Source organism: Epinephelus fuscoguttatus, linkage group LG19 (assembly GCF_011397635.1).
Source record: "Epinephelus fuscoguttatus linkage group LG19, E.fuscoguttatus.final_Chr_v1".
Taxonomy (NCBI): domain Eukaryota; kingdom Metazoa; phylum Chordata; class Actinopteri; order Perciformes; family Serranidae; genus Epinephelus; species Epinephelus fuscoguttatus.
This window is the reverse complement of record NC_064770.1, coordinates 33,323,661-33,336,798: the sequence shown is the minus strand read 5'-3', so window position 1 is coordinate 33,336,798 and position 13,138 is coordinate 33,323,661. Positions and strand designations below refer to the sequence as shown.

At 41.6% G+C, this 13,138-nt stretch overlaps 1 protein-coding gene across 2 annotated transcripts in view; it reads right to left on the bottom strand.

Moving 5' to 3' along the window:
* Window positions 1-1,105: 1,105 nt before the first annotated feature.
* The window catches only part of LOC125879897 (ankyrin repeat and fibronectin type-III domain-containing protein 1-like), a 35,128-nt gene continuing 23,095 nt past the window's right edge, over window positions 1,106-13,138 (bottom strand). For both annotated transcript variants that reach the window (XM_049562047.1, XM_049562046.1), the window contains exons 13-19: window positions 12,798-12,912; window positions 10,910-11,076; window positions 10,072-10,249; window positions 9,765-9,927; window positions 7,716-7,882; window positions 7,155-7,359; window positions 1,106-6,499 (exon numbers count right to left, since the gene is read on the bottom strand). In XM_049562047.1, the coding sequence (XP_049418004.1) occupies window positions 5,757-6,499; window positions 7,155-7,359; window positions 7,716-7,882; window positions 9,765-9,927; window positions 10,072-10,249; window positions 10,910-11,076; window positions 12,798-12,912 (1,738 nt within the window). In that variant the 3' untranslated portion in view covers window positions 1,106-5,756. The remainder of the gene's footprint in view (window positions 6,500-7,154; window positions 7,360-7,715; window positions 7,883-9,764; window positions 9,928-10,071; window positions 10,250-10,909; window positions 11,077-12,797; window positions 12,913-13,138) is intronic.

The window sequence follows — 13,138 nt, the reverse complement described above, 5'->3', positions numbered from 1 at the left end:
TGACTAAAGTTCTAATTTTGTGTTTGTGTCTTTCAGATTCGAACCCAAGCGTGTTTGCTCCCCCTTTATGTTAAACTGCAATTTGAGTTTGGAAATAAATGTTTGTGTGCAAAAGGAAAGTTTCAGTGGCTAATGCATTCTAACAGATGTCCATGATAGTAGACCTCTCCCTCTGAACGATTACAGTTACATTTAGTTTGTAATTTAAAGGTCCAGTGTGTAGGATTTAGTGCCATCTAGTGGTGAGGTTCCAGAACTGAAACGACTCCTATGTGCTTGGTGTGTAGGAGAACCGCAGCCAGTTTGTCCATTCTGGGATACTGTACTACAACATGGCTGACTCCCCAGAAGAGGACCTGCTCCGTATATGGATAGAAACTGCTCATTCTCAGGTAATAAAAACAATGTTTCTTATTTTCAGGTAATTATAAACGAATTAAAGCAGTTATGAATATATTCTGCCAGAAGATGCCCCTAAACTTCATGTAGTAAGTTCCCAGCCCTGCCAGTACTTACGGGGAAACTGAAACTGTGGCTGTTAAGTTCAGGAAGAAAAAACTGATGACGCTCTGCTTTGATTTCCTAATTGGTGACTATTTGATGTTGGGAAGAGTTGGCACTAAGTTAATTAGAAATTTAATATTTAATATATCACTTTGTAGCTGCCCCCTTATCATATAAATGTCATTACAAAGTACATCTACTCAGTTTAGGCTACTAATTGCTCACACAGCAGGGAAGAAAACCCTCCACAGATTATTCAACTAGATTTTTTTTAATACCTCATATTCTCCAAAAATGGTTTCCAAGCAGCAATAAGAATATAAGACATTCAAGTTGTCTGGCATTAATGAGTGCAACTGGGGAGTGAGAGGACGTCAATCTCATTGTGTGCAGCCCACACAGTCCTGAGAAGAGGTCTAATTAGGCAGAATAAGTGAAAGCACCTGTGGAAGTGAACCGTGTGCCTGCAGGGCCTTAAAATGTTGAGCTGCAGACATTTACTTTGTTCCTCTTTTTACAGATTTCTTTTTTTAGAAATGGTAGAAAATGAGGAAAAACAGATCACCTCATAAATGAAAAATGGAATGCTGAAGTAGTTTGTGAAAGCAGACAGTGTTTAATAGGATTTTAACAACAACATGTTGGGCAGTTTCAACCTCTTAACAGTTTAATACATAACCTTATGAAAATGTGATTAACATGTGCATTATGTTTAAATGTATGAATCATTTAACTATTTATAATATTCCTACTAAAGATAATAGCTCATAATAAAAAAAGAGAGTCCTGGTGCAAATAGCCATATATATGGACTTTTATTGAAAGGCACTAAGCTGCAAGGAAAAGCTGTTTCATTCAACTGTATTCTGTTCTTGTATTTTCAGTATGCCTCCAATACAGTGCTTTATTTCTCCGCTCTGTTGGAAAGAAACAACAGCAGAGGTTCAGCTGGAAAACCCACCTCACTCTGCTGCTTTTTACACATGCCTAAAATTTCAGTCTGCAATATTAATGTGGTAATGGTCCTTTTTAAAGGGACAGTTCACCCATAAAAATTAAAAATACACATTGTTCCTCTTATCTGTAGCACAATTTATCAGTCTAGATTGTTTCGGTGTGAGCTACTGAGTGTTGGAGATATGTACTGTAGAGATGTCTGCCTTCTCTCCAGTGTATATATATGGGCTGTCAAAATAACACTTTTATTTTGATTAATTAATAACAGAAAAAATAACAGGTTTAAAAAAAATAACGCTGATCATTCGTGCTCTGTGGTGCACTTTGACCTGGTGCGTTATTGAAGGCCACAGTGGCTTTGTCACATGATGGACCTTTTCACTGCAATTTCTGCAGTAAGGAATTTTTGTACCATCGGAGAACTTAAATCCTGAACGCAAAGCGTCATAGAATGTATAAAAATATGGACGTAGTCACCGTGACGTCACCCACTGGTTTCTGAGGAGCGGGTTTGAAGCTCAAAGTAGCCGGCTCTGGCCGTTGCCATCTTGGCAGTGCCTGACTCCGCCCAACTCCCGGCCAATCAAAAATGGTCAAAGAGGCAGGCCAAATTAAGCCTGGTTGCTTAAACACGCCCACCTCGCTCGACGCTGCTAAGTTAGCTAAGGTTAACAAGCTAGGCTAAAAAACTACGCTACTTTGGTTAGCCCTGTGGTGTTGGCTGCTCCCGCTTGGTGCCAGCTCCTTCACGAAACTTATTAATTTAATTTTGGTACATTCATTTGCAACACTTGATTTTGTCGAGACTTGCAGTAATTTGGCCAGGGTTACAGTGAATCATCGTAACGTTTATTTAATACATATATAACGAATAATTTGAAGCAAATCAATTGACCTGAATTTAGATTTTCACGTTACTTTAGTAACGAGTTGTTTATTTGGATGTCACTTGATTATACTTTGAATAAGATAATGTTAATAAGCTAAGTCACATGGGTTCAGATGCAACTGAGTAAGTCTTCCTGTGACCGACTAACTCCCTTGCAAAATGGACTGCAGACCAGTGTGAGTGGTAGAGGACAGGGGAACAACTGTCTGCAAAATCCAGCAGCTTTACTACGACACATCTGCCAAAATTAATTTGAATTGAAATTCTTTAAATACTTTCACAACAAAGGTTGATGTATGCGATTAATTTAGATGAATTTATCACGGAGCATGTAATTACTTTCATTAATTTTTTTTAATCGCTCGACAGCCCTTGTGTATATATAGAACCAGATGGCACTCAGCTTGTGGTGCTCAAAGCCCCCCAAAAAATGACATCAAAAAACTCAACAGCAGTGTCTCTCTCCAGAAATCTTTTTCTTTTATCTTTTATTTTTTTTAACCAAACTACACCCACCAACTGTATCAACGTGCAGAAGGAAGCGTGCATCTACTCATGGATGAGACTCTCATGACACCACAAGACGTGAACATTAATGGCGTCCTCCCTGGCTAAGCTTTAATGTTAGCAAGCTCAGTGGTGCTAGGTGAAATGGCAGTACATGCATGCTTCCTTTTGCTCTATGATGCAGTTCCCCTGGGTCATGATTTCTGGAAAGAGACATTGCTTTGAGCACCACAAGCTGAGTGCCATCTAGTTCTATTATACTCGGGAGAAGGCAGACATCTCTATGGCTGATATCTCCAACACTCTGCAGCTCACACCAAAACAATCTAGACTGATAAATAGCACTACAGGTAAGAGGAAAAATATGTAAATGATTTTGGGATGAACTGTCAGCACAATTCTCTCCCTCTCTGGATACTCCCAAAACATTTAACATTTCAAGTTTCCTTGGCTGTAGTTATACCTCTAGTTGACTGGATGCTAAGCAGAATGAGATAAAGAAAGCAAATACAGATGCAACGAGGCCAAATCTCCTTCAAAGCAAACAAAGAACTGACATGACTGGCTTGCATGTTCCTTAACATATTGAGACCTACAAAACATTTGTTGTTTTGTGTTATGTACATGCTACATAGTAGACAAATGCAAGCAAATAACGGAAACTTTAAAGATGTGATTTTTGAATATGTCTTTGTAGTGAAGGACTGAAGAAACTGAAAAAGAAATCATCCTCTACATCCTTCTCACAACCTAAAATTGACATCTTAGGTTTGGGTTTCTTGCAGCACCCACATTTTGTCTTTAGACTTTCCTTGTCTGAATTTTCATTCCTTTATTAGATATCAAAGTTTCAGCCAAAGCAAAACTTGGATATCGATATTGTTAATGAAGGTACACACAGGTAAACCAAAAAGAAACAATTCAATTACACATACAGTATAACAGCTTTTTATGGACTGCAAAGCAAACACTTCCATTTTATTGAGTTGTATGCATTTCATGAGTTTGATTACTAGCTCCATCAAGCAGCAATGCTGCTTTGTGCTGTAGTGAGTGATGAAGGCATAAGTGATAAAAAACTGCTACAGTAGCTTAGGGTTTTTCACACAACAAGCTGTAATGGACTGAACATTAAAAAAGAAACTACAGGCACAGAAATGTGCAAATGACATAAATCATGTGTTAGATGAAGTTGTAGATGTCACTTGAATTTTCCCTCACAGCAGTTAAAGAGATACTTCACCCACCAAATGATCTTTTGTATATCAATTACTCTGTGTTGCGTTAAAATGGTGGTGAACGGGGTGCTGGTGGCTTAGTGGTAGAGCAGGTGCCCCATGTACAAGGCTGTTGCCGCAGCGGCCCGGGTTCGACTCCAGCCTGTGGCCCTTTGCTGCATGTCACTCCCTCTTTCTCCCCCTTTCACGCTTGTCTGTCCTATACATTAAAAGCTAAAAAGCCCCAAAAAAATATCTTAAAAAAAAAAAAAATGGTGGGGAACACTTTTCCCCCCTGTCTCTTTGGCAATCAAAGAATCCCAATATTTCTTCCAGAAAATTATTAATGAATTGAGGTAAAAAGGGTCCACGTTTAATAACAGAAAAACAATATCAAGATGTCTGTTTACAAACTCTCACACAACTTGCACAGTATAATCTCTAGTCTCGTATATCCAGTCATGTGATCAGTATTTCCTAATGACATGCATTTAAAACTGAACTGAGAGTGAAACTTATCTGCGCTCTCAACCTCACAAAAAACGCAATTTTACCTCTCTGAACACAGGAGCAGCTGGTCTACTACTGCCCCTATGAGTTAGCTTGTTTGTGGTGAACTAACCCTTTAAAACCCAAAACTGAGCATAGTGTTAGTCCAGGCAGGACATGATGTGAAGCCCAGCTCACATCCCAGCTACATCAGCTGATCTCAGTCCAATCAACTGATGGAGCAGCTGATTGATGGAAGGGAGTCAGCTGATAGATCACGATTCCTCATCTCATTCAGGGCGCCCTATTTAAACTGCTCTGGCCTGCCTACTGTTGCTGCTTCCTCTGCAAGTCACTTTGCAACCCGCCTCCACCCCAGCTCCTCCTTTTCATGCTGTGTCTGGCTTATCAGTGTCATTTCTGTTTGTCATTGATGCTGCTCTGTTCTTTTCCTGGGGGGTCTTTGCTGCTGCTCTCCCTGCCTTAGGCTTTCCATGTAGGCACATGGAAGGGCAGGGAGGTGTGCTATCTCTGCCTCAGGCTTTCCACGTAGGCATGCAGAAGGGTGGAGAGGTGTGCAGTTTCCACCTTAAGCTTTCCAAATATGTGTGTGAGGCAGAGAGGCCTCAGAACAGAGTCATACCGCCAAATATAATTCTGCAAACGGAAATAAAGATTTATTTGACTCAAGTGTTCCTTTGTCAATAGACTCTGGCCTTGAAGGGGCATAGATATGTTTTACTTTCTGTTTAGTTTTAAACATTAAGGTTTAAGCAAAATGCATCTGACTAGGAAGTACATTTATTGAATGGATAAATGAGTGACAGTTTTCAAAAAGAAGTTTTGATAAAGTTTTGCTGTTAAACAGGGACTTTTCCTCCAAATCATCAAGAATTTTCTCCGTTTTTGGATTCTTCGTTCACTGGGGGCGTGTGAGAAAAATAAAGGTTTCTTCATGAATTCAAGTTAACACAGTGAGTAGTTGATATACAAATGGTAATGGGGGGGGGGGTGAAGTACTACTTTAATAATAATATTAACATTAATATATTAATGTTGGGCAGTTTGACACTGGAAAAATAGTCATTTCCAAACCCAAAAAGTCTAACTAGGATTTTCTGTCTGTGCTGAAACCCTATAATTTGGTTTTAAAGTGATACAAGTTCAAAAGTAGGCTGGCGTTTGAGTCGATATCAGGATGAACCGTTAGCTGGTTTGTCCCACTCCACCTGGTTTCTCAGTGGAAGACACGCTCCCTTGATGGGAACCTGCAGAGTCTCTGTAATCTCTGGAGGAAAATCCCAGCTGATAACGGGCACGTCACCAGCTGTGGCATTCAACGCTGCATGAGAGGCCGATGTGTCTGTAATTTCACACTGTGTCTCCCTCACACTGCTGCTGCGGCTATAGTGCAGGTTGGGCTGTGACAGAGACTCCGCCCCGTTGATCAAGTTTGAATGCTCTAAATCAAAGAAGGTGTTGCTTTCACCAATCCCCAGTCCGAAGCTCTCCAGCATATCCATTACTGATGGTGTGGACGGGCCACTGGGGGTCTCCTCCTCGATAAGACTCAGCGTGGGCAAGATGTCCACCAACTCTGCCATCTCCATCGGCTGGATTACCTCAGTGATGCTGGAAGGAAAGTCCTGCTCACTGCTGTAGGACTCCTGTGTGTCCAAACCTGTGTACCCTCCTTCAAGCTGTGCGACAGCCCCAGGCTCCAATCCAGCTTCGATTAAAGCGCTTGCACATCCTAATTCTGACTGGCCAAGGCTTGTCAAGTCAAGAGTTGATTGGGCGGTGATGTCTACAGGGTATCCTCCCTTCGCGACACCCTCCAATAACAGTGTGGCCTCTTCAGGGACAGCCATGATTCCTGACGGAGCAGAGATCTCGGCAGAGATGACATCTGGTGGATTTGCGGTGACTAAACACTCTGAAAGGGAAACAGGAAGAAATTAAAATCTTAATCCTCAAATTCAGCGACACCCCCAGAAAATTTTCATACGGGAAGCCAGATGGGGCCAATGAAAATGTAGGGGTGGGACCCCAAAACCAAAAGCCGTAATTTACTTTCAGGAATTCGATTATTGTGTTAAAATACAGAGGTGAGTAGTAACCTATGCCAATATGAGACATAATGAATCGCAAACTGATATTCTTTGGTTTTTATTTTACAGTTAATGTTACTAATTATGTGATATGCTTAGACTAATACAATACTAACATTGTGAGGCCCACAACAGCCCTGTTTAAATGTTCATAGTTCTTCAAATAGGCTTGTCGTACTTTTCCGTAAAAAGACATGTATACAGCTTTAATGAAGGACTACTTAAGGTAAGGAACAAAACATTTCCTGGGACCAAGCCCTCTCAAGTTTCGGGAAGACTTGTGGATACCTATAGAACCCATTTTCCTTCAAATATCTTGAGATGAGAGTTCAGTGATAGTTGACTATGTTGAAACATGGTAACTGAGCACACACACTGTATGTATAATTTAACTACAATGACAGCCTTCACTGTCTCAGTCCTGAAAATGGTACTGGAATATAGTCCAATACATGCGTATCTGCACCCACATCATTGTACCTGCAATTGCTCTCTGTGCCTGTATCCGATGGGGCCACGTCAGTCTGGCGGTCAAACTACTCTCCTCCTCCTCGCCATCGGGACGTGGCGGCGGGTCTCCTCCCATCACCAGGCCTAGAGGCACAGCCCCAACCCACTGCTTGGACCGAACGCACTGCAGACAGTCCATGATCCAGCGGGCATCCCTCCACACCACATCCAGACGCTGAAGAGACAGGAAAATAATGAGCAAGACAGAAACTGAAGCAGCCGAATTAATTTCAGTCTGGCAGAAGTCATTTAATCATGCCTTTTTCGAGTCACAGATAATGTCATAAAGTCGACAAACATCTGCCTAGGGACTGGTCTGTCAGTGAAATGGTCAAAATACAAAATATCTGTGCTGCTATTCTTAATCAGATACACTGATGTGTCCTTCATTTCCCTCATTAAACCCAAATTAATCACAGAAGAAAAGATGTATAAAAAGAAAAGCAGACAAAAACAGTCCTGTACTGCATGATTTACAAGTAGTTCTTTAAAGTATTGAGCTGTCTTACGTTTCTGCTTTCATGATCTTACCTGGGAAAGCTCTGTGATGTGGTTCAGGCGCTCTCGGGCCTCCTGCACCTCCTTGGTGTCCAGAGCCTCCCGCAGAGCCTGCTGGGCCAGATGAGTGTCCAGCTCCAGCCTCACCCAGGCCTGGCAGTACTGGGACAGGAAGTCCCGTTCATACGTCCAGAAGTGAACTGGTGATGAGGCAGAGTCAAAGAGGAAAAAGGAAATCACTACATCTAAGCCAAAATCAGTAACTTTAATAAAAATAATTCTTGGTCATGTTTGCTGAAATATTAATCCTCCTTTTCATCCACGCCTCTGGGTTTGTTTTGACTCTAATTTAATACCATTTTTCCTTTTGACAGTTCTTGGATATTTCCACGCTAAAGGTTTGATGAAGTGCAGTAATGAGTTCTGAGGCTTCCTCTCTCAGGTTTAAAGCTAGTGTTGGTAACTTTTATGTAAAAAATGACTTTGAAACTGTCACTATATGTCACACAGTGGTGCATGAGATGGATAATCTGTGGAAAAAAAAAATCTGTGCCTGATGGCATTTTCAAGAATCCATCACGCTTTAACAAAAACAACCAGGCAGAGCTGAGGAGTCTCTAAGGCAGCTGTCAATCATGTCAATCACTGCTGGTGTACGGTCAAACTTGGTGGCGCTAATTAAATATGAATCAACATTCGGTTACTGCGTTGCCTGTTTCTCACCTCAAATGTTTCAAAAACAAAAAAGGCGGCATGGTGTTGCCATGGTTAGCATTACTGCCTCATAGCAAGAGGGTTCTCGGTTTGAACCCGGGGTGGGGGAGCCCTTTGCAAGTTTGCATATTCCGTGTGTCAGCGTCGGTTTTCTCTGGGTGCTCCAGCTTCCTCCCACAGTCCAAAGACACGCAGTTTAGATTAACAGGTGACTCTAAATCAGCCGTAGGTGTAAATGTGAGCGTGAATGGTTGTCTGCGAGCTGTCCAGGGTGTAGCCCGCCTCTTGCTCAATTGCAGCTGGGATAGGCTGAGATAGGCAGGATAAGCTGTTACGGAATGAATGACTAAATGTTTTCGAAACATATTTTAGTGTATGGAGAGTTTGTGACCCAGCTGCCATGTTGAAAACAGTTGAGCCAAAACAAAACACAGCAAACGGAGCAAACTTTCTCATTTTGCAGCTAAGCAGGACACTAAAATATGTTTCTGAAAACATCTGAGGTGAGAAATAAAAATGTCATCAGCGCTGCCTAGTTTGACCGTTTGACCGCAAGTCATGTGCAGTGATTGACAGATGCATTTGAGGCTGATTAGTTGTTTTCATTCAGGCGCAGTGGATTCTTGAAAATGCCTTTAGAAGCACTAAGAGGACAGAGACATGATCTTTTTTCCACACTTTATCTGTCTTATGCACAACTGTCACGATGTAGTAACAATTTCAGCAAATATGACATTGTTATTTTCTCTTAAAATTACCACCCGTAGCTTTAAAGCCGAGAGAAAAAGCCTCAGAACTCATTAGTGCAGTTTACCAAACCTTTAGCGTGGGAATTTTCAAGAAGGGTCAAAAGGAAAGATGGATTTAAATTAGAGTCAAAACAAACTCTAAAGAGTGCATGGACAGGAGGATCAAAGGACTAATTAGAGAAGGAAAAACAATGAAAGTGACTCATCTTCAAAAGACCCAAACTGTACCTCAGTGTGCTTTATACTTTTCAACCTAACTGCAATTGTTGAAATGCATTTCATGGGTTATTTTTGGGGGGTTATTTTAAATTCTGTACTTGAGTCCCTTTGAAGATGAGACACATTTATTGATCTTAGTCAGATGAAATGAAATGACTTCTGTCATTTTGTTCTTATGTGATGCAGCTATTTTTCTTCACTTAAAAGAGCCGCGGGACATCATGCTGTTATTACCAAAAGCAAACCAGGCATTTTAGTGTATCCTCGAGGGCAAAAGGTGGTCTCAGTTAGATGAATCTTTTTCTTTTTCACTCTTATTGTGGGCCCTTTCTATCAGCCTGCTTGAAAAACACTGATGTGAGACAGATCCCATATCTGTGGACTATAGTTCTCCACCTACCCAGCTCAAAGATCTGCAGGGGCATGGTGAGCCCAGGCTCCTTGGTCCCCACCAGAGGCCAGTAGCTGGAGCTAAAGTCCTCACTGGGAGGCAGCAGCAGCACCATGGATACCTTGTCTCCAAACTGCAGCAGCTCCCGGGTGTACACACCATACTGATACGCCTGTCACACACACAAAAACACATCCAAATGTTATTAAAATCTGTTAACATGGAGAATAAATACAGAATAATCTTATCATTTCTAAACATAATGGTGTTGTTCAGATGGGAGAATATCAAGGTGGCTGTTTGAATCCATCTTTACCCTGTAGAGGGGGATGTTGAGCTTCGTCAGGAGATGTGTGACTGCTGCTCTCAGAGACCTGACGAACTCCACCAGCCCGCTGCTCTCCATCACGCTCTCGTCCTCGCTGCTCAACAGGTTCGGAACGCTGTCATTGGCTGTGGTGTAAACATGACTTTGAAGCCATGCCCACTCCTCTCTGTCAAACAAAGGTGATGCAGTTAACAAAACAGTGCTGTAAAAGGCTTATGTGAGGGCAGATGCATGCTGTGCCCCATTAGGATCTGATTACATGTACTTTATGTTCAAAAAGGTCGAAACTAAAGCAACGCTTGTAATATTTAGAACAATTTTATTGCATTGCAGTGGTCTTGCACTACCCTGATGAAGGCCACAAGACAAAATGTGTTGGTCTTGCACTAGTGTTGCTAGAGTTTTTGACCTCTTTAGACTTCATTCTCTTCTTCGTGCACCTTAGATGTAGGTGAAGCTGTGCCAGGAACTCCTGCCCAGCTTGTACTTACTGTTAAGGCAGATCATTTTTCTAAAGCTTTTTTCACATTTTCAGATTGATTTAGCATGATATCATATTGCTGTAAGGTAATGCAATTGCAAACGGGGTGAAGACTAATGTGGAAGTCCAACATCCAAGAAACAAGAGTTGGCTGCCAAACCACATTCGTTCTTATGCCAGGAACAACCACATTTGAAATATTGTTTGCAAAGCATTTGGATTTTTCAACACCTGAAAGCTTCAACTGCAATATAGCATGCTTTGGAAAATGCTCAACAAAACTAAAGTGTTATTTGTTGTTATGATGAGCCTGGCACAGTATGTCACATGTTCAGACTGTGTTACCTGGTCACGTGGGCGTTGTGTCGGACCCGTGTGTGGCAGAGCAGATTGGGCAGCCTCTGGGGCACCAGGACTCTGATCTGTTCCACTGAGCTGCACAGTTTCAGGATGCCCACGTACAGACCAGGCTGGGCCCACTGAATGCTGTGCCTGTGGAGAGATAGTTTCTCCTGGAGAAAAGAGAGAAACAGGTGCGGCATTAGGGATTAAGAGATGTAGTGTTTGGATACCAGTGATTTGGAGTGTCTAATTTTGCTTTTAAGGAATACTTAACCCCCCAAAATTAATATTTATATATCAATTAGTTATTTAGTGTTGCATTGAATTCATGAAGAAAACTTTGCTTTTCTCGCATGTCTTCATGGTGAACAATGAATCCAAAAGAGGACAAAATTCTTGATGAATGAAAGTCACAGGGGACCATGTTTTAAGAATAGCAGAACTATAACAAAACATCCGTTTGCAAATTTTCACACAGTTTTTTCCAAGTGGTGACTACCAGGGCTGAAAAACTGAAACACGGAGGTGCCAAAAACTGCAGTTCCTCTCATGGCCACTTGAGTGTGGCTCTAAAAGCGAGTCAATCCCCAAAGACCCCCATGTTAAAATGCCTGACTTTAAAGCAGAAATAAATATGTTTACAGCCTGTCACAGAAATTATTTTTTTCCAGTGTGTAATTTTTGCTAAAACCTTACAATTTAAAACCAGAGAAAAATGCTACTTGTCTGTGTGAGACTTGAATTATACTGCACGAGTTGTGTGAGAGTTTGTAAATGGATGTTTTGATGTAGTTTTGCTGCTGTTAAACACGGACCCCTATGACTTCATTTCATCAATAATTTTCTCCATTTTTGGATTCTTCTTTCACTGTGGAGTCCAGCTGCCCCCTGATAGTTGACCAAACATTAGTCGGCAAGATTCATTGGTCGCTTAGTCACAGAAAACAAACAAAACTCTATTAGGAGCCTTGTCAAAATAAATCAAACCCTATATGACTGGACAATGTGGGAATTTAATTTGAAAGGACAGACACAGGAAGTGTCCACGCTCAGCAGTCAGACAGGAGTCAGGTTAATCTCCAGGGCTGGTACCTGCGGTTATTCCACAGGCTAGTTAATAACATGTCGGGCAGGAAATCCAAAGTGTGGGATCATTTTGAGAAGGTGAAGGACGAACCCAAGGTGATATGTAAACTCATCTTCATTGGTCGACTACAAACATGACGTATCATCTGAAACATGGAAGTAGCTACATGCCCATTAGCCCACAGCGTCATTAACAGGCGGCTCGCTCAGTGTGTGACGTGCACTTGGAGATAAAATATAGGCCTATATTAATGAAGGTTCATTAGTACGGTTTTGTATTTCTCTGTAATGTAGCACAGTGTTAACAATGTTACTGATACTATTCTTTCTCACACCTTCAACTCAAACCATTGTGTTGCCCCGCCCAAAATATGTCATTTAAATATTTAATTAATATTGTGAACATGCAGGCGACTAGTCGACTAATGGCCCTAAATGATGGACTATTGGTCGACTAGGAAAATTCTTAGTTGGGGGCAGCCCTACTGTGCAAGAAGAACAACATTTTAAAGGTAACTCAGGGTGAGTCATTGATATTCAAACAGTCATTTGGGGGTTAAAGTATTCCTTTAATTTGTTTTGGACTTGCTGAACTAATTCCATTGCACTTTTGAGGTTATTTGAGCTGCACAAGAGAGAAAAACACGGCTCAATGATCAAGTCTGGAAAGTCAATAAACTCAATCACTTTATGCACTCTATGCACTCAGTGCTCAATACATTCTGTTGCACGTAGCTGCTGCCCCATGATGTTTGACTTCTACTCCGTGTCTCTCTCTTTTACACAAACACAAACCCAGGTTCACCTTGAGCTGCTCATAGAGCATGTCCATGGCAGTGGGCTCGGGCAGCAAAGGCGTTCTGCTGCGGTTCTTTTCGAGGCGGGCCAGGGGCATCCAGTGGAGCGGAGGGTCAGGGGGGCTTGGAGTGGCGCAGACAAGAAAGGGTAAATAAAATGAAATGCAACTACATGGAACAACAAATTAAAAACTCAGTTTGATTAATTCATTTTAATACAACAAAGCCTATAACACCAACAACCAACAGACAGATGGATGGATATCCTAAAAACATCACTCTGCATATCTGCTAAGCAAACCCTGCCTTCTGCTTGATTAGGGTATTATCTCCCTCGGGCAAATGATTA